The sequence below is a fragment of the Nannospalax galili genome, unplaced genomic scaffold, assembly GCF_000622305.1.
Source record: "Nannospalax galili isolate Female #2095 unplaced genomic scaffold, S.galili_v1.0 scaffold364, whole genome shotgun sequence".
NCBI lineage: Eukaryota > Metazoa > Chordata > Mammalia > Rodentia > Spalacidae > Nannospalax > Nannospalax galili.
In genome coordinates this window covers 2578489-2600044 of record NW_008352752.1, presented here as the reverse complement: position 1 = coordinate 2600044, position 21556 = coordinate 2578489, and the positions used below count along the sequence as shown (strand labels likewise).

General features: G+C 45.7%; 1 protein-coding gene across 8 annotated transcripts in view; it reads right to left on the bottom strand.

Moving 5' to 3' along the window:
• Nucleotides 1–2019: 2019 nt before the first annotated feature.
• Tbc1d5 (TBC1 domain family member 5) overlaps nucleotides 2020–21556 on the bottom strand; it is a 545935-nt gene continuing 526398 nt past the window's right edge. For all 8 annotated transcript variants that reach the window (XM_029554511.1, XM_017802415.2, XM_029554510.1 and 5 more), the window contains 3 exons: nucleotides 15379–15458; nucleotides 13962–14105; nucleotides 2020–5271 (listed from right to left, as the gene is read on the bottom strand). In XM_029554511.1, coding sequence (XP_029410371.1) covers nucleotides 4978–5271; nucleotides 13962–14105; nucleotides 15379–15458 — 518 coding nt within the window. In that variant the 3' untranslated portion in view covers nucleotides 2020–4977. The remainder of the gene's footprint in view (nucleotides 5272–13961; nucleotides 14106–15378; nucleotides 15459–21556) is intronic.

The following is a 21556-nucleotide window of genomic DNA, read 5'->3' as shown; positions in this document are numbered from 1 at the left end:
CTCTGCATGCAACACACGGGAGCCGGATAGGGCCTCACTTGCACGGGCTGCACTTTGAAGTGGAGACTGGAAACAGCATGGGCAAAGGGAAGAGCATGGATGGGAGGAAGGCTGCGGTGGAGCACACCCTGTGGGATGGAGAGGAGCTCTTTGCTTCTAGTGGAAGGCTACACCTGGCAGACAAGGCCTCATTTGTGATGGGCTAGTTAGAGGACAAAGGAGGCTGTGAATGGGACAGCAGGGCTTGGCTTGGACAGTACCAAGGAGGCAGGAAGTGGCTGTCCCTTGTTGAGGGCCAAGGATGCTGTGGGAAAGTGAGTAGCCATTGCTCTGCACCATGGTTGCTGGCTGTTCTCTGGAGCACCTATGGGGAGGTGACACCCAGTGCAGCTCCACCCTTCACTTACACCTTGGTAAGATCTCATTTTTATTCATTTTGAGTTAGAATCTGAGTAGATAGTGCTGCCTGGCTCGGAACTCACAGAGATCCACCTGCCTCTGCCTTCTGCGTGCTGGGATTAAAGATGTGTGCCACCTTACCTGGCTCATTTTTCTTAACTACAACCAGGATGCTGGTGCTGGGTTTCCAGCCACTGTAGTCTGTGTTGTTATTATCATTGAATGCACCTCATATCAAGCCCTTAGAGAAGAACCAAACCCTCACAACAAGTGCCTCTGGGAGAATGCAGCCCCTCTGGCTGAAAGTGAGCAGAAAGTGGGTGTGTCCATGGCTTCCCACAGAGGGGTGGGTGGCTGACTGACACCAGCCTCCTGCCACCCCGCCCAGGCTGGATGGATGCCCTCTTCTGCTCCCGGAGTGTATATTTATGGCTGTCTTTCCCTAATACAGACACGTCTCCCACCCTTTCCTGGAATTTGAGGAGCTGTTGGGTGCCTATGGCACTCAGTGGTTGCTTCAATTTTTAAGGGCATCCAGTCAAGTCATGTCACTGTGGAAACAAGTGAGCAGATGTGGACAGAAGCCTGCACTAGGGAGTGTTGTCTGTTTCTGGGCCCTTCCCTTAGGATTATCCATTCTCAAAACTGATTGCTCTCAAAGTACCCAAGCACCTGGTGGCATTGATCCTTAAAAGAATGAGAGCCGGGCAGAAGCAAATTCTAGAATCAAAGTGGAGCACTCAGGAGCCTCTCCAACAGGACAGTAGCCTTGGAGAGGGACACTTGCAGGGCTGGCAACTGGGCCAGCCTGGCCATGAATGGGCCCTTGTGTAATGGCTCCTCTGCCTCCAGAGCAAGGGCACCCCTGTCCTGCCTGAGGGCTCCGCCACCCTTGCACCTTGGCCTCCCCATTCTATTCCAACCTTCAAGCCAGGACCAGCCAGAGAAGCTGCCAGCACTGGCCCAGTGTGTTCCCCCCAGAGGAAATGATGAGACTCACACCCCAGGTCTTCTGGGTAAAGTCCTCAAGTGGAGAGGTGAGGCAGGCAGGAGGAAGTTCCTGCAACGCTGGTCAGCTGGGGACAAGGGTGAGGTGCTCTTGGTACATGTGCGGCTGTCACTGCCCTGAAGTCGGGGTCACCCTCAGTAGAAGAGAGGCAACAAGTCAGCCAGTCCCTGCACCCCTCTAGGCCCATGTCTGTGGCTTCAGGGAGGTGCTGTGATCACCAGCTAGGCTGGGACCCAGAGGCTGCCTGAGATAGGCCTGAGCACACTGTGAGGTGCTGCTTGCTGGCATCCTGGCTTCATCTACCCTACAGGTACCCTCCCCCACTCTGCCTGTCACTTCATGCTGGCTGTGCACCATGTTTCAAGCACCTTATCCTGTGTAACCCTTGCTGCCCTGGGAAATGGGGGCCAGTAGTATTGGTATCTTGCAGATGGGGAAACTGAGTCTCAGGAGGCTATGAAAGTTGTTTGTTGCAAAGAGGAATGGTTGGGTGCCATGGGTCAGGGCAGGCGAGGCTGAGACGTGGCCAGCACCAGCCTGCTTGGCTGGGAGCACCCATATTTGTCCAACCGTGCACTCAGGGTCCTGGACAAGTGGAGCTGTGCTCCCAGTTCATGTTAGTCCTTTATTAGAACCACACTGAGTGGGGCTGCTCTGTCCAGAGGAAGAATCATTTCCTCTATCAGTAGGAGCTACAGCATGGGGGTGGAGGGAGAAGTAACATCAGTGGCACTGCCGAGGGTGGGTTCTGTTACCCAGAGGAGCTGTGCCTTGGGAACAAAGTTGCTACACCTTTTACCCCAACATGGCCACAAGCCGGGGTACACGAATTTGACACTTCTTTTCAACAAGACGGTAAGTTTTCGAGCCTAATGCTAAGGAAGCCCTTTGGTCTTTTGGGAAGTTTGGCTTGCTAGCCACTGCTCTCTGTGGTCACAACCTCACATTCTCATCTCCAGGCTCCCATGCCCTGCAGCTCTGGTGTGTGAGCAACCCCCCCATCGTCCCTCTGGGGAGAGGCGGGAGCCAGAACTGACTGAGGGCTCACTGGTTAGCCACCGGGCATGCTGGGACATAAGTGCTTCTTACTTTTGTTCTTAATGACCATTGGGGGAGCTTCTTAAAATATGAAAAAGAAATTTGCATCAGCTGTGGCAGGTTGTGATTAGAGTTTGGCATTTGTTTGGCTTCTCTGGCATTCCTGCCCAGTGCAGTCCCCACCCTTGGGCTACGAGAGGATGTGAGTCACTTTTAGAGTCACATTCATTCTGCAGTGCAGTTATTTCTTTCCCAGTTGCAGTTAGGGTGAACATAAGGAGGTCATCCAGACTAAGCCAGCATGGTTAAGTGTTTATAGTGTCCCATGACCTTAGCACACCAGTAAGATAAGGCAGGTCTGTAACTCATATGTAATATGCAGGTAGGTTTGACTCAAGATTCCCAGTCTGATCAGAGAGGAATGCATAAACACAGAGGGATGTGTATAAAAATGTAGATGGCAATGGGGCTTAATCTAAGCATAGCATATATAAAAATGTATTTAACTGCTAATAGAATGTGAGGCATTTCACTGATTACCATGTGGTTGAAGGTTTCATATAGAGGATTTTTTTAAATGTGCACGTAAACGTAAGTACCTGATAAAATAATGAGATGGAAGGAACACTCCCCACAGCAGTGTAGCTAACAGAAATGCAAACAGTGCTCAACAAGGAAGAGTGACTGTTGTGAGGCTGCAAGCCCGGGGACTGTGGGGGTTGGAGGCTGGGGCACATACCCCACTCCCTTTCTTCTGAGTGGGCTGACCAGGAACAACAGAAGCATTACCTTTGTATGAACCCATGGGCTCTCACAGGACACCAACACAAACACAGGGCAAGGGGACCCTACCAGGGGCCGGCAGTTTGAGGGACTATTAAATGCCCAACCAATGGCAGGGCACCAGCCTACATACAATTTTCCTGGCCTGGTGGGTGGCTGGTAACACTCAGCTATGGCTCTAGCTCTGGAGGCAAAGGAGATGCCTGGGGTGTGTACAGGACAGTGGCACAGCATGGCCAGGACTGTTCTAGGCCTAGCAGGATGAGTCCATGGCAACTCTTCTCAGGGTAAGGCTGTTTGTCCTGTGAAGGCTCTGGACTTTACAAAGTGCCATCACAGGACATAGCAGCAGCCTCCTCAGAGTCCCGAAGGGACCAGTCAGCCAGGGGCCAGAGGGTTCATCAGGTACAGGCCAAGCCTTGCCATCGTGGCCAGTCAGCTGGCCCTGTTATCCAGGCAGAGCTAGGAGAAGCCTTCTGTGGTAGCTGACTCTACTTACCTCCGTTTTCTTGGCAATGGAGTGGGCATATTTGTCTTTAGGGCTATACCTTATTAGCAGTGAACACCGTCCGAAGGCCCTGCTGTCCTCTGAGGTGAGGCACAGGAGGACAGTGTAACAAGCCCTGTGTTTTTCAGCAGTCCCCACTGTCCCTAGCAGGGTACCTGCCATGCCACTGGTGTCTCCCCAGGGCCCTTCTCCTTGAAGGATACATGGCCACTGGATGCTCTGTGTCTGGTATGGCGCTGTATGCTCCCAATGGAGGACATGGTGTCTCAGCTGTTCTCAGCCGGGGCAGGGGCCACAGGGCAGGTAGGCTTGTCCAGGAAGTGTTGCCTGGATACAGGGCTCACAGCTAGGCTCAGGGCCCACTCCACCCAGAAGGGGGAAGGTTGAGTAGGAGCTCTGCATCCTCTTGGCAATTGGAATGTTCTCTAGGAAGCTTGTTCCCAAAGGGGAGGCTCCAATCCCCTGTCCTTGCTGAGGGCCAGTATGGAGTCTGACTCTGGATGGGTCTCTCCCATGTGCCTCATTTAACAGAAGTGCAGTCCTGAAACTTGATCAGAAAACTGATCTTAGAGCTAGGGCCACATTTTCCAGTTCAAGGACAGTTAGTCTTGCAACTTTTAAAATCAGTGCAGCAAAGACTGGCTTAAAGTGACTTTGTTCTGGCTGTGGGGGTTCTAAAAGGTAAATACAGTTGTTTAAGTGGCTGAAGTTTATTCTGCCTGAGGCTTGGGACTATTTTCACATCAAAGCAGACCCTAGTTCTCAAGCCCATCTGACTCCAGCCCCGGGAGCCACTCACTGTCCCCCTGTGGCTGCTGACTCTGTGGGATGGCTTCCCAAGGAGGAGTGAGAGGCTGGCTGAGCTAGATGCCCACAGAGTCACTTCCCTGCTATCAACTAATTCTCCTGGGGTTGACAAAAGACTCGAAACCAATACCTCATCCTCCTAAATGTAGCTGATAGCTGGGGAGGAGGAGATGGAGGAAGAGTGGCTATGGTCTGGTCTTTTTGACAGTGGGTGTGGTGCTGCTTATCTGACCTCGCACTAAGTCAGAGCAAGGGTCATGTGGGTCGGGTTAGGGCCTAGAAAACTGTGTTTTGGAAAACACAGTGCACTTATGGCCATGTTTGCATCTTTCTAAAGGGTTCCAAAGGCTGTACCAATGTCAATGCATGCTGGGAAAGAGATATTGGTTCAGCAGGGTCCTTATAGTTTGGAGAGCCTGTGGGGTCCCTGTGGTCAGATATCTAGGGGGCTCACAATGGTGAAGCCAGAGTCCTTGCTGCTGTCATCATCAGGGCTAGAGCTGGGGTTGCTGGAAGAAGCTGAGGCTGGGCCCATCAGTGGATCTGAGAATGTCATTGGGGAGCAGACTGGGGCCTGGCTCTTTCCAGATGTGCTTCTGAGGGTGCGAAGAGGCTGAGCTTGGCCTGAGAAAGGTCCCTTGGCATTGCCCCCTTCCTCTTCTTTGGAAACCAGGATGAAATCATCTGAAGTTCCGCCACCTCGGTGCCCTGGCATTTCTGAAGAGGCCTGTGAGGTACAAAGAGAAGAAAGGGTGGTGAGGGCAGGAGTGACACAGCTCTGAGCAGAGACCTGGGAGCCCAGGGGGGTAAGCCAGCTATCACCCTGTGCCCCGATAGGCACGTGGTAGTGGAGCCAGGGCTTGTGTGCCCCTCTGAAGCTGAATGCTGGCTTCCCAAGAGGCCAAAATCAAGCCCATCTGATAAGCTGCAAGGAAAGGCAGCACCCATCCTGTAGGAGGGCCAGCCACTATGCTGTAAGCACCATCCCTGTCACCCTCAGGTGAACCACTGAGCACAAATCCCTTACCCTCTGTAAGCCCAACACGTGCATTTGTGAAATGGAGTGAGGACCATGTCATCTTCTGGTGGTCACAGGGCAGTGAGATGGCATGTGTAGACTGACTCTCTCAAAACTGGCTCCTGAATGTCCCATCTGGAGTGATCCACTAATTCTGTTCCGAGAGTGGATTCTATTTCACCTGTATCACAGAACTCGCTTATCTTGGGTGTGCACGTGTGGGTCTCCTGGGGGCAACGGTGGTAAGTACTATAAACAGGAAAATCTAGAGTGGCAAAGCGCAGTGATTTTGTCTACGGCTACTTTCCTTTTTATACAATTTTGAATGGGTTTTTATTTTCTTCACTGATAGACATCTGTGATACAAATGAAGGACTTGGGATAGTTAGCAAAGCCATAATGTGATCAAGGCCATGCAGTTTGTGGAAAGAATGCCTCAGCAGTGGTACATGAGGCAGGTGACTGAGGTGTCTCCTGGTTCTTTGGGCCTGCTGAATGACATGGCCCAGACCATCCCTGGGCCATGTACAGAGCCTGGGAAGGGACTCAGAAGCACTTCTGGTGGAAATCTGGCCTCTATCCCTGACTGGCAGGCCCCTCTCCAAGTTATACATCCTTGGTAAAATGGGGCTCGCTCAGGCACTTTCCAGCTCTGACATTCATCACCCTTTAAGATGGTGAGCCAGAGAGTACAGTCAGTCTCCTTAAGGTCATAGTGAGCCCTGAACTTCTCATCTCTAGTTTTTAAGCTGCTGACACTCTGGGAATATATTAGTTTCTACAGAGACAGACAAATGGCATGTGGCACTGAGAACAGGGTTTTATTGAAAACGACACTCACCCAGGGATGCTTGATGCTGTGTTCCTGATGCTGTCCCTTTTTCAGGTGTCTTGGTAAAAGCCCTGTGCCTTTGGGGAATGGGTCCATTCTCCATGTGCTCACAGTGATCAGCTTAAGCTGCTGGGAGCTTAAGGATGACGTCTCTCAGACTGTCCCTTTGCGCACAAGGCTGCAGTCCTGTGCTACAAGCTTTGCTCATTATAATCTCATCATAATGCTGACTTCTCTTCCATCGAAGTATTCCTGTTTGCAATTTTTTTTTTCCCCCAACTTTGAGCAGGGTCTGGCTATGGAGCCAGGTCTGGCCTCTAACTTGTGATCCTCCTACTCCAGTATCCTGAGTCTTGGAATCATAGCCAATGCACCATCATGCCAGGCAACTATCTACTAGTTTTAAACATGCAATGTCTGAAGCAGTGTGATCTCAAAGTTGCATGCCTATGCCTACGTCTACAGGCCAGGACAAACTTCTCCATTGGGAATAAACGTTAAGTACTGTCAGTAGAACTCTGAGACACCGCCTTGGCAGCATTCCTGATGCTCTCCTGACTTGCTGCGCTCTTCACTTTTTGCTCCTGGTTACACTTACTGGCTCTGCAGTCACTAAGGGGAAAATGTGTTGCATTCACTATAAATTCTAGAAACCCACAGAGGGTGACTTTCCACTGAAAGCACTTGTAGGTGAGCTGCCATCACCCACTGCTTTTCCTTTCGGAATCTCTCTCTTCTATGATGCTAAGAGCAGATGCTGAAAAGACAGAAGCATCCTCTTGGCACCTGATTTGCTGGCCCTGGGATGCTATCATTTGGGACAAACATACAGGCTTTTTTCAACCTTTTGTTAGGAAGCTCCCCAGGGTCAGTGAGTAGTGTGGTCTCTCATGTTGACTAGCAGAATCCTGGCAATAGAGGGAAGAGTAGCCCAAGGCAAGGAAGCTTTGGGAGATTGTGAGGTGTCTCTGTCCTGGCTGAGGTGAGGCTGTTAGTTGGATATGCTTGACTGCAGAAAGCTTCAGTGCAGCATCCTTGGCAGATCTGTATCACACTGTAGGAAATGAAATCCTGGTACTCCAAAGGAAGTATATCCTTTTGGATTTCTAGCCTCTGCCCCCATTTATAGCTTGAATGCTCCTGAAATCCTTAGGCAGTAGACCAAATTAGAAAATTAAACCCAGGCAAAGAATTGTAGGGTATGCATTTTGACTTCATCCACCCCTGCCCCGTCAGCTCATAGGTAGCTAATATGGGCAACAAGGCATCCATACAGAGGACAGTCTAATAGGGTCATTGGCAGACTATCTGCCAATGACTAAGAAATTCCCCATACTTATATCAGAATAAGTGACTCTAACCAGGATGAAGGCTACATCTTTGATGAAGAAGGGAATCCCATTCCAAGTATTTGAAAGTCCTCTAGAAGATGAATATTCTACTTTCCCGTGTGAGGATAGAGGTAATGCTCACTGTTCTCAGGACCCTGGAACAGTAAGATACCTTCCCTCACATACTCTTGACCCAAAGCCCTTTTGTCTGGAGGCCTCTTCCAGGTCCCTTGCACCTAGGCTTTCCCCTAACTCCTTTCTTTCTGACGTGACTAATTATAAACCAGCAAATGGAGTTTTTCTCCTCTGACAGGTTCCTGATACTGAAGGAAAGCTTGCTAGTGTGTATATGCCTTTTACTACCTGCAGTCTGTATAACTGGAAGACATATAGTCAAAATTGGAGGACTAACCCAGGAGGATTTATCCTCCCCTTGTCCATGAGGGGTATCTTTAGGACTCAACCCTTTGTGGACAGATACTCAACTCGTTTTACAAATATTATTTTTAGTGTATGAGTGTACTGCTTGCATGTATTTATGCAATGCCTACAGAGACCAGAAGAGGGCGCTGGATCCCCTGCCACCATGTGGGTGCTGGGAATCAAACCCGGGCCCGTGCTCTTAACCCCAGAGCCATTTCTCCAGCTCCCACATACTCAACTCTTATGTTTGTACTAGAAGGAAAAACTGGTCACCCTTACAGAGGTCATAAAGGAAGCGTGACAAGCAGCTGATCAGCGTCACAGCGTGCTCTGGTTGCTCACTGAGTTGATCCAGACTACAGGGCAAACCAGACTGAATGTTGGAGGCTCCTCAAAGGGGTACAAGAAGAAAATTCCGTTAACTGGGACAAAGTGAGGAGAATCCGGCAGAGGCTGGATGAAAGCTCTTTGGTCTTCCTGCAGAGGGTTGAGAGGATGCCTTCAGCAATATACCCTGTAGAATCCTAAAGGGACTGAGCAGTGGCACAATAGAGCTGGGAACTTACTTAACATTTTGGAAGTCTTGACATGGGGATAAAACTCCAAAAACTGGCTGTGGATCCAGAAACCTTTTCAATGGGTAGATACTGTCTTTAAGGTTTTGAGCAACAGAGATGTAGACAAGGAAGATGGAGAAGCAGGTAATGTTTTCAGCACGTCATTCTCCAGCCTGCTACACCAAACCCAGGAAGAAAGGAGCCACCACTTGGGTAAGTGCCACTAACCCCCAATGTGCTAGCTATCAGCAAAGCTGGGCTGATCCAGGGTGCATTTTTGAAATCAGGAGGAACACTGAAAGAGAGAAGGCATAACCCATTCTCCTGCCATAACTGACTATGGGCAGCCACTAACAGTAGGCCTCACACCAACTCTCCATTTAGGGAATAAACCTGACCCCTGTCCGCTGATTCTTGGGCTCCCATTACTGTGAATCAGATTCCTCCAAGGAGCCTGGGATCACCTCAGATACAGCTAGGGAGAAAGCTGAGTCTTTACTTAGTACTGAGCCACATAGTCTGTGTTGACTAAAAAGGGCACTCTGTCTAGGGGGGAATGCAACATAAAAGGGTAGCACGAAGAGAGATTAGTGATTTCTCTAACCTGGGGAGTGCGTTCAGTTCTTTTAACACTCACTTCTGCATGTTCCTGAACATCCCATTCCTTTCTTAGGAACAGACTTGTTAACAAACCATAGATAGCTTGTTAACCTTCAGCAGGATGGGATGAATACACAGGTTCCTAAGAGCTGTGGAGTTGAGCTTACTGTGCTGTCCCATGGAATACAACAGTATCTCAAGAATAGGCCTTAACCAAGACAAGATTCCATTTACTAGTTCATTCTTCCAAACCCCAGAAGCAGACGTAGGAAGTCCTAGACATGGCTGGCATGGCCTACTTCGATTCTCAAATTTGACTTAACCATAAAGCCCCATGTACAACAAGTTACAGGGAAAAAAGAGACTGATTTCTTTGAATGAGACAGTGTAATCAAGCCTTCATGAAGTTCAAGGAGCTGCTGATGAACACTCCTACTTCAGATCTGCCACACCTCAACACGCAGTTTGATTTGTATGCACATGAAAGGCATGGGATTACAGCTGGGTATTAACACAGATGTTGCGTTCTCTAAGAAGTGTGATGCTCAGTTTCAACAACTGTATACTATGATCTGAGGATGGCCACTATGCTTTATGAAGTGGAAAAAACCAAACCAAAACAAAAAGCAAACCAAAAAAAACCCCACAACTGACTATGGACAGCCACTAACAGTAGGCCCCACACCAACTCTCCCGTGCTCTGGAGACCCAGAGCCACTGCTGGCTGACAAGTGGCCAGATGCTCCTTACATGACTCTAAAACCCTGTCAGATGTTTAACCCAGCTACACTGCTTCCCGAACCATAAAAGCCATTAATACACAGCTGTTCAGAATTCTGGTGTCCATGAGCAGAAGGACCTATAGAGAGGAACACTGCTGAAGGAGCATGGTTTGTAGACAGGAGCAGTGCTGTGGTTAACTCTAGACCGGCTGAAGATAGAGCCCTGGCTTGGGCACCAACCCATATATAGATACTAGCTATGTCTTTCTGAGGGTCCACGTGACAGTCTGGAAACAGGGGCTTCTTTTATGTCAACAATATGTACTTAAATATGGAAAGTAGACCCTTAAACTCCTCCAGGCAGTAAATGTCCCTAAGAAAGTGGCAGTTGCATACTGCAGAGAGCATCAGAGGCAAAGACAAAAATAAAGGGAAACCATGTTGCTAGCATGACAGTTAAACCTGTGGCCTGTCTACATAGATTGTGCAGCTGTCTTTGATTCTTGCTCTGTTGTCTAGTAAATTTGACCCCTCTTACTAAGCAAGGGCAGGCAGGCTTCCAAATGCATCCTGTCTTCCAGGGGTTCACAGCAGGCAGTCAGGGAAAGGCCTGGATGCTTAAAATAGTGATGTGGGTAATTTCTGAGTGATGTCTATAATTAAACACATGGAATATAACAAGGACCCCAAGTTTAGAGAACAGCTATACTGTGTACAAATTGTATCACTGACAAAATCACATTCACACAAGGCCACCTGTGTCCTGCTGGCTCAAGCCAGTCACCCCAGGAGGATTTAAGAATCTTCTGGTTTCTCTGGATAATTTTATGGTGGCTAGAGGCCTTCCTCTGCAGAACAGAAAAAGCAGGAGAGACCGTAAGAGGACTTCTAGAGGACAGAAACTCAAGGTTGGACTGCCTTGTCCATCCAAAGTGACAACGGGCCTGCTTTTGTTTTGAAGATAGTAACTGGTGTGTCCCAGATACAGCACAACAGAATTAGTCATTTGTCAAGATTGAGATGGTAAATCCTAAACTCTTGGGTTACCTTGGGCCCAACTGTGAAGCTTAACAAAGCTAACAAAGCTGGTTACCTACTGTTCTGGTCTGCATCACTTCCATTCCTTAAGGGAAGCACAAACTCAGCCCCTTTGAGATGCTACAAGGAAGGTCTTTCCCAAGGATCATGGTTTGATCTAATTCTACTCTGAAACTCAGAGCTCCGTTAAAATTTGTTAAAGATCCTGTGTATTCAGACAGGATATCTGGGGTTTTGAAGGCACACCTAAGGACAGCTGGAAGTGGGTAAACTTGTCTGTTGAGACATCTAGTCACACTTTTTTTTCCCCTGTCCACTGATCCCCAGAAACTGAGTACTAGGCTATGTCTCTAAAACTTTTCTCAAGACCTAAAGTGTATTCTAAGTGCTTTGGTACCAGGAAGGAGAACTGTGGTGTTTGGTAGAACCTTCTTGCTCTGGAGGAGGTAGAAGCCTATGAACATATGGTTAGAAATCTGTCTCATTTTGTTAAGTATAGCAACTGAAATTGCCTAGGCTGTCTCCACTCACTGAAGAAACAGAAACCTTAGCTAAAGTAGTAATGGTAACTGAATTACTTTTAGGCTTTATCCTAATGGAGCAAGGTTTGTGCTGTGGCAAGTATTTCCATTAAGCTCACCTGAACACTGCTGCTAAAGTCAAAGCTGCCTTGAGAAAATTCAGATATGGGTTCTGGTCCCAACACTTATTCCAGAAGTACCAGGGATAAAGGACCTATTCTCAGGACAGCTTTCCTGGCTCTTCCAGGCATTAACTTTATAAAATCTTGGTTACTCAAATTAAGAATTCATTTAACTGATCTTATTTGTGATTTATGTCTCAATCAAATGTACTTCAAAGTATTGCAGTAAACTAATTGCAGGACCCAGGAGTGGTGGCACACACCTTTAACCCCAGCACTCAAAGAAGCCAACCTGGTCTACACTGTGAGTTTCAGACCAGCTGGGGCTACAGGGAAACCCTGTCTTAAACCCAGAAAAAAACCCTGAAGCCACCTTGAGACTCACTCCTAACTCATGAAGAAAAAAAATATCAGGGTGGGGGGAACCGTGTGGGACAGGAGCTTTCAAGCACCTGGCTTGGAGGAGAAGCTGCTGCCTCCTATCATGACAGCTAATGGCTCTTCACATTGTTTCTGATGAGGTCCTGCAGAGAAGACCACATGGAACTAGGTGAAACCAGCCCAAAACACCTCGGTTCTCTTTTAGATGACTTAAACTGCTGAGTTCTTTGACATTTTAAACATGGAACGTATGAAAAAAGCATGATCTCTAATGGAGCAGGTGCAGGAATGGGCCTACCTCTCCACACAATGACAAGTTTCTTTAGTATGAATTTGTTCAGACTCTGCTTTGGAAGTCACTCCTCCCATGCACACCCTTCCTGCTCCCATAATAAACATTCACTCTTCTCTTCTGGTCGTACTTACTGGCTTTGAACATACTGTGCTCACTTACAGATTCTTACACATACGAAAACTAGGAAGGCCAATCGCTGGTGTAGCACAGCCAAAACATTTTAAGTGTAGCAAACTGTTAGTGCTTTTCAGAGATTTTCTTTGGTAGTATTTTTACATAGTTAATTAAACATGCTTCTGTTTTAAAACTGCCAATTAAAAATGCATGGTGGGCTTGTGTATAACAATATTTAAATATATCATTATTAAAAAGTAAAACATCTGTTCAGGGAAGGAAAATTTGGAGAAATTTTACCCTTGAAACTGAAAAAAAAAATCCCTATTTCAAATATGGGGCTTTTTCCAGGTTGGTTAGGATGAACTTTATAAGCTGACCCATGAGAAGTATCATCAGAGCACCAGTTCCGATTCTACATGCCTGTAATCCCAGCACGAGGCGAGTCTGGGTTGTATAGTAAGACTCTGTCCCCAAAAAAACAAAACACAGGTATTAGAATTTTAAAATATAGGTTGTGTGTGTGGGGGGGAGGTGGCTCAGTGATTAAGAGCATTTATTGCTCTTCCAGAGGACCTGAGTTCAGTCCCCAGCTCACACCTGCCTGCAACTCCAGCTACTAAGAATCCTCTTCTGGCCTCTGGGAAAACTTTCAAAGATTTTAAAATATAGGTGGGAAGTGAACAACCTTTTTGTGTTATCAGATGATGTATAGTGAGGCCTGTGAAGGAACCGTCCTCCCTGGGCAGTTCCCTGGGGCTCCTCCCTGGCCAGCTTGCATGTCTCTCTGGCCTGATAAAAAGAGGCAAGACTAAACAAGGATGCTCTGATACCCTTAGAGATTAGCTGGAACATCCTGTTAGAAGGAATCATAGAATCAGTAACTAGGGCTCTCAACCAGAGAATGCTTTACACATCTTGAAAGAGTTGTCTAAAGTAAAATGTGACAGATAACTGTGTGGTGGTAAGCCTACAGTGTTACTCTGCCTTTCACAGAGGAAGTTTGCTGACCCTTGCTACAGGGTAGACGGTAATGAGAAGTTCTTACCACAAAGGCAAGAAAATTTTGGCAGCAAAGCATCTAGCTGAGAGACATTTACTCCAGACAGCATTAGGAAAGCACGCACATTACTTTCTGTGGTACCAGATGGAAGCAACTGACCAACAGCCACAACAGAGATCTGGCCTTTCATCTCACAGAATAAGAGTGGCAGGAGGCTCAGGCCAGTGCTGCTGTACAAGGATTCTCTGCTGTACAACCCTAGGAGATGTTAGCCTCATTGTTACCACTGTGAGTGCTATCACCTCCAGCACTAGAGTTTACAACCTGTACAGCTTTATATGGCACACTGCTTAGGATGTGTTATTTCACAGTTGAACGACATATACCAGAGTCTCAAGAACTTTGGTGGAGCTGTTCTTATTTAGAACATTGAACTTGTAAGAGTTCATTAAAACTGTACCTGCTTGGTGGCCCCAGGAACTTGGTTGCTCTGGTCCTGGCCACTGGAACAATAATGGTTATCAGCGATGGTGATCTGCTCATTTTCCTCAGCCTCCAGGTGGCTCTGGTTGAAGCGCAGGGAACCTTTAAGAATGTCTTTGATCTATTTTCAAAGCAGAGGAAAATAATAAAGATGAACGAGTTTGCATTTAAATGCTAGTTAAATCTCTCATACATGTAAAGTAGGCTTGTCATGACCTTTTTCCCACAGTAGTCCCCTTCATTTGTTGCTTTGGTCACCTACAGTCCAAAAATACAGGGGAAACTCTAGAAAGAGCAGTTCCGAAGTTTTAAACTGTGGGCTAGTCTGAGCAGCATGATGCTGTCTCTTGCCGACAGGCAAAGGAGCTAGGATGTGAATCAGCCCTGTGTGCAGACTGTCCATGCCATGTGGACTGCTGTCCTGATAGTGTGGCTGCTGAAGTCCCCTGTACGGTGGCCACACAGAATGCCACAGTGCTCACCAGGCAGCCACTGCATCCTTTACATTGTTGGAAGAAGAGAAAACGCAAGCTATTCTGAGTGAGAACACATACAAACTCTTATTGCAGTATGCTGTTAGAATTATTCTTAGTTACTATTGTTAATCCCTTACTGTGTCTAATTAAGTTTTCATTTAGGTTAGTATGTATAGGAACAAAACAGTATATGTAGGGATCAGTAATCCCTGTGGTTTCATCCATGGGGTGGGGTCTTGCTGGGGGACTCTGGTGGTACAAATGTCAACATTTTACAATAAGAAATAAAGAATTGGGGAAAACCCCATTGTTTCAAAGCTATGGACTTAGAAATAACTGATGAAAACTTCAAGGTGTTAATGTCAGGCTTTCCCAGGCTCAGAGACAGGTGACACATCTGTGGTGATTATATCAAAGAGGAAGCACCATCTGCCCTGGTACACATCCTTAGCCAGGAAGTGGCTGTGCCTCAGCTGGTCTGTTCAGAGCAGCAATACACTCTTCCCACTCACACTGCCTCTTCCTTCGACCTGCCAGGGTCAAAGTAAACTGGGCTCCAGGACCCGCTGAAGCTAGTGATTCTGACCTTGCCTTTGAGAACATGCTTGTATTTGTAGATAAATGACCAGACCCAATGCCTGGTGAAGAGTAAACCCAATGGGTCTGGGAAGGGGAAGGGGTGATGTGGGAATGGAAAACCTGTTTGCGCTATAAGCTGGTCAGATACAATCTCTAGAAGAAGCAAGGGGCATGCGCAGGTAGAGGAGATTCAGGAGCAGTTCCATCTGGGCAGTCATCAATAACGGGATGGTGGCTCCAACATGGTGCTCCATGCTCTGAGGTATCTTCCCCAGAGCAGTGCAGGTAGCAAGTGCTGGCATGTGGAACACAAAAATAATGTCATGGCAGTGCACATACCTGCTTTAATCCTGCCAAGGAAACCAGAATTAGATCTTCTTTTTCCAAATTTTCTTGTAATACCACATCTTGAATATTTACTGAAAACAGAAGAATGGCATTTTATAACTAATGCTCTGGGTATAACTTTATGTTGGCACACTGCAACTTTAGAGGAGTTTGAGGCTATTCATGCCACATTTTGTGGCAGCAGCATTCCCCAAGGGTGCTCTGTAGACTGCAGATGGGAGCAGGGAGCTGCTCTGATGGCTGTCTACAAGTCTGCACATGTCAGCCCCGCTCTGAGTAGTCTTTCTGCCTGTCCACACTACAGGCATTCTCTAGGTCTAGCACTTGGCATATTTTATGTATCTATCATTATTGACATTGACATTGCTGACATGTATGTGTGGGTCTATTTGATGTACATGACTACCTGGTGTTATATAATTCCCAAGACATTACTGCTCAGGGCTGTTCCCAGCTCTTGAGATGATGCTTGATGTCCTGCACACGGACTATTTCCTGAGTGAATGAACAGATGAAAAACGCTCTTGGAGCCTGCGTGTCAAACAATTATTCTAAATAGTTTTTAAAAAATATTTTCAAAAAGGAGCAAGGCAAAAACTGATTCTAAATGTTTTTGATTTTCTTAAAGTCTGTGACAGTTTGTTCTCTCTCAATGAAACAACAAGACAAAAAACTCCACCAGAATTCACTCAGTAAAACATTAACAACAACCAACTGCAGGAAGGTGACAGGAGCACTTCTGAAAATCTTTCATGATCCAAAAAGACTGTCTTTGTTTTTATGACTGCCATGGCTTTTCACCCTTGAGAGGTGGGAGTCAGGTTTCTCAGCTCTTGCTGGGTCATCTGGGCCAGCTGGGGACAGCTCCCAGCCCCAAGAGGAAGGTCATCCAATGGAAGCAGGAGCATCAGAGGAAGCATGGGGAAAGGCTGGCCCCTGGAGGCCATGCCTGCAGTGCAGGGACTCGCAAAGAGGAGATCAGCAGAAGCCACAGTGAGCATGCTGCCTTGCCTGGACCTGTGCCTTCCAGAGTCTGCTGCAGGTATGTCCTGAGGCAAAAGGATATGGCCACATTACCTGGCTCTCAGACCTGATATCATGGACAGACACATGGTCAACAAAGACTTTAGAGTTATATGCACCATGTCTTTGGGCATTCAGTGGCTCTAGAGAGGAGGAGACCCAGATATATAAAGGAAAGCTTTCTTTAGAGGTCAGCAATACTGAATGGGCGTTCAAAGACCATTTCCTCAAAAGGCAGTGAGGGATAAACCGGTTCCAGAACCCTGGCACTATCCTGGCAGGGAGAAGAGACAGTGTTAGAGATGCTAAAAGGGGGCATTTATTCAGATGAGGCAAACAGGTGACCTACACTGAGTGAGTTGCCTTCAACTGGCAAGTTTATAGCTTTGGAGGCCTGACCCTCCTTACAATACAGGGCTGGAGAGATGGCTCAGTGGTTAGAAGTAATGGCTTGCAGAGGACCCTTGTTCAGTTCATAGCACCCACACTGTGGCTAGTAACCATCTGTAACTCCAGTTCCAGGGGATATGACACCCTCTTCTGACCTCCCTGGGCATTGCATGACACAGGTGTACTTACATACATGCAGGCAAAACACTTATATGTATAAAAAAATAAAGTATTTAAAAAACAAAGCTACGAGACCGCCAGAGAGTGCCGAGTTCTGGCCTCCTCCTGGCAGAGGGCCTGAGAACTTGGGACTTCCTGAGAGCTCCATGATCCTGCCACCCTGTGGTGGTGAGCTGCCCCTTACTGCGCCATACCCACCCCCCACCTGGGATTTTGAGGCCACTCCAAAGGCCCCAGGGCAGATTTGGCTTTGGTAGGCCAAGGCTGAGATCGTAACAGACAGCCTGAGAGGGTGGGTTCCAACCTCCATCAGTGGAGTGGACCTCTATCACTGTAGTGGCTCTGATCTCAGCAGACCACCAGAGAGTGCTGAGTTCTGGGCCCCCTCTGGCCTCCCTCTGGCATAGGGTTGACAATGCACAGGACTGCCTGAGAGACCACAGATCCTGCCTCCACGTGGTGAAGGAAGCCTGAGTGTACCTGACTGGAACCTGAATTGGGCTTCTGTGGGTACCCCTGAATAGCTGATCTGAAGCCATCAGTTCCTTCCAAAATAAACCTGAGAGAACCTGAACCCTGTACCAACCAGCTTTACCTAATCAATAAAGTTCAAGGCCAGCCTGGTCTACATAGTGAGTTCCAGGACAGCTGGAGCTACGGGGAGACCCTGTCTCAAAAAGACTGAGAAAAAAAAAAGGATCTAGGCACCCCAATAATACAAACAGAAGCATACTTTAACTTAATTCTCATATCAGAATCATAAACAACAAAAGAAATTCACATGCCAAAATCACAATGAAAGAATGAAATGGAAAGCCAAAACACTATGTCCCCACCAAAAGCCACCAATCCTGTAGAAGAGTTCTACAAGGAGAATCTCCTAGAGATAACCCAGGACACAGCATTGAAAAGAACAATCACAAGCTGGGCGTGGTAGCGCACACCTGTAGTCCCAACACTTGGGAGGCAGAGGCAGGCGGCTCTCTGTGAGTTCAAGGCCATCCTGGTCTACGTAGTGAGTTCCAGGACAGCTGGGGCTACAGGGAGACCCTGCTTCAAAAAGACCAAAAACAAACAAACAAAAAAAACCCCCCAAAAACCTCAAACACAATCAAGGAATTTCAATGAATTTAAAGAACGCACAAAGAAAGAGCTAAAAGAAGATAGGGATAAACTTCTGAATGAATTCACAAAAGAGAAACATTGAAGAAAACTCAGGCAGAAATGAAGAAGGAAGTACAAAACTCAATAAGCCAACTTGAAACAACAGGGGAAAGCCTTACCGCTAGAATGAATGAAATGGAAAACAGCGTATCAACACCGGAGGATAAAGTTGAAGAATTGGACCACTCAACCAAAGAGTATGGAAAATTAAAAAAAAACTCAGGAATGGAATATGCGAGAGCTGTGGGACACCATGAAAAGACCAAATACAGGTCATAGGAATAGAGGAAGGAGAAGAATTTCAGGTTAATGGTGTTGACCAGATCTTAAACAGGATTGTAGAAGAGAATTTCCCAAAATTAAGGAAAGACATCCCCATACAAATACAGAAAGCACATAGAACACCAAATAGGATCAGAAAAGAAACTCCCCACGACATATCATAGTAAAAACACTAAATGTACAGAACAAAGAGAGAATACCGAAAGCAGCAAAAGAAAAACAAGTCACATACTAAGGAAAGCCCATCAGAATTACAGCTGACTTATCAATGCAAACCATGAAAGCCAGAAGAGCCTGGACCCAGGTATTTCTAGTTCTACATGACAACAGATGCCAGCCCAGAATACTTTACTCAGCAAAAATGTCTATTAAAGTTGAGGGGGAAAGAAAATCTTCCATGACATGAATAGTCTGAAAGAATACGTGTCCACAAAACCAGCCCTTTAAAGAATACTTGAAGCAATACAGAGAGCGGAGAGAGAAACAACAATATCCCAGGGGCAGCAAAAGAAAATAAAGGTATAATATAGGAAATGCAAAATTAGAGAACACAAACAGCAATCAAAATGATGGCAACCAATACACACCTTTCAATAACAACCTTAAATATCAATGGACTGAACTCCCAAGTCAAAAGACACAGGCTAAGTGCATGGATTAAGAAACAAAATCCATCTCTTTGCTGTCTGCTAGAAACCCACCTCACCTTCAAGGACAGGCACTACCTTAAGGTAAAGGGATGGAAAAGAATATTCCAAGCAAATGGCACTAAGAAACAAGCAGGGGTTGCAATTCTAATATTTGACAAAATAGACTTCAAAGTAAAACTAATCAGAAGAGATAAGGAGGGTCACTTCATTCTTATCAAAGGAACAGTTAACCAAGAAGATATTACAATAACATATATGCACCAAACTCTGGTACACCCAAATTCATAAGAACAACACTACAGGACTTTAAGTCACAGATTAACACCAACTCAGTAATAGTAGGGGACTTTAATACCCCACTGTCTCCATTAGACAGGTCAACTGGACAAAGCATAAACAGAGACATCTGAATTAAATGATACCATACATCACATGGACCTAACAGGTATCTTTAGAATATTCCACCCAAGCGCCAAAGAATATACTTTCTACTCAGCGCCTCATGGAACTTTTTCAAAAATTGACCACATACTGGTCCACAAAACAAACCTCAACAAATACAAAAAAAAAAAAAAAAAAAAAAAAAAGAAATGAAATAATTCCATGCATTCTATCGGACCACAATGAAATAAAGCTCAAAATCAACACTCAACAAAGCCCTAGTCACTACACGAACTCGTGGCGATTGAACAACACACTTCTAAACAATGGGTCAAAGGAGAAATTAAGAAAGAAAGAAAAGAATTCCTGAAATTCAACGATGAGGACAATATAACACAACAGAACCTCTGGGACATATTAAAAGCAGCCCTAAGAGGGAAGTTTATAGCTCTAAGTGCCTACATTAAAAAATTGGAAAGAGCCCAAATAAATGACCTAACACTGCAACTCAACGCACTGGAAAGGCAAGAACAAGTGAAACCCGAACCCAGCATAAGAGAAGAAATGACAAAAATCAGAGCAGAAATTAATGAAATATAATGAAAACAATACAAAGAATTAATGAATCTAAGAGCTGGTTCTTTGAAAAGCTGAACAAGATAGACAGATGCTTAGCCCAGTTAACCAAAAGAAAGAAAGAGCAAATCCAGGTCAAAAAAATCAGAGATGAAAGGGGAAACATCACAACAGACACCCAAAAGATCCAGACCATTATAAAGGAATATTTAAAAACCTATATACTACTAAATCTGAAAATCTAAAAGAAATGGATATCTGAAATCATGGGAACCTCCAAAGTTAAACCAAGAAGAGAGCAACAGTTTAAGCACGCCCATAACATATAAGGAAATTAAAACAGTAATACAAAGCCTCACAACTAAAAAAAGCCCAGGCCCAGATTTACAGCAGAATTCTACCAGACATTGAAAGATGACCTCCAACCAATATTACTCAAATTATTCAAAATGATAGGAAAAGAGGGCACACTCCCAAATTCCTTCTATGAAGCCAGCATCTCTCTAATACCCAAACTGGGAAAAGACACAACCAAAAAAGAAAACTATAGACCCTTAGCCTTAATGAACATAGATGCAAAAATTCTCAACAAAATACTTGCAAACCGTATACAGACACACATCAAAAGGATCATCCACCATGATCAAGTTGGCTTTATTCCAGAGATGCAGGGATGGTTCAATATACGTAAGTCGATAAATGTCATAAATCACATAAATGGGCTCAACAACAAGAACCACATGATCATTTCAATAGATGCAGAGAAGGCCTTTGACAAAATTCAACATGCTTTTATGTTTAAAGTTCTAGAGAGAATTGGACTGGAGGGAACATACCTCAACATAATTAAAGCCATATATAACAAACCCACAGCCAACATCATTCTAAATGAAGGAAAACTGGAAGCATTCCCATTAAAATCAGGAACCAGACAAGGATGTCCACTCTCTCCACTCCTTTTCAACATAGTGCTTAAAACTCTTGCTAGAGAAATAAGACAGGAGAAGGAAATTAAAGGAGTACTAATTGGAAAAGAAGAGGTCAAACCATCGCAGATGATATGATTCTATACCTAAGAGATCCCAAAAGTTCCACCAGAAAATAACTAGAAGTGATCAACACTTTCAGTATAATGGAAGGTTATAAAAATCAATCTAAAAAATCAGTAGCCTTTCTAAATACCAATAATAAGCAATTACAGAAAGAATACAGGGAAATGCTCCCATTTACAATTGCTACAAAAAATATCACAAAATATCAGTAGCCTTTCTATATACCAATAACAAGCAATGAGAAAGAATACAGGGAAATGCTCCCATTCACAATTGCTGTAAAAAAAATTTAATATCTTGGAATAAATCTGACGAGAGACACCAAAGCTCTCTACAATGAAAATTTTAAATCGTTAAAGAAAGAGATCGAGGAAGACACCAGAAGATGGAAGGACCTCCTATGTTCATGGATTGGAAGAATCAATATTGTGAAAATGACCATCCTACCAAAAGTTATTTATAGATTCGATG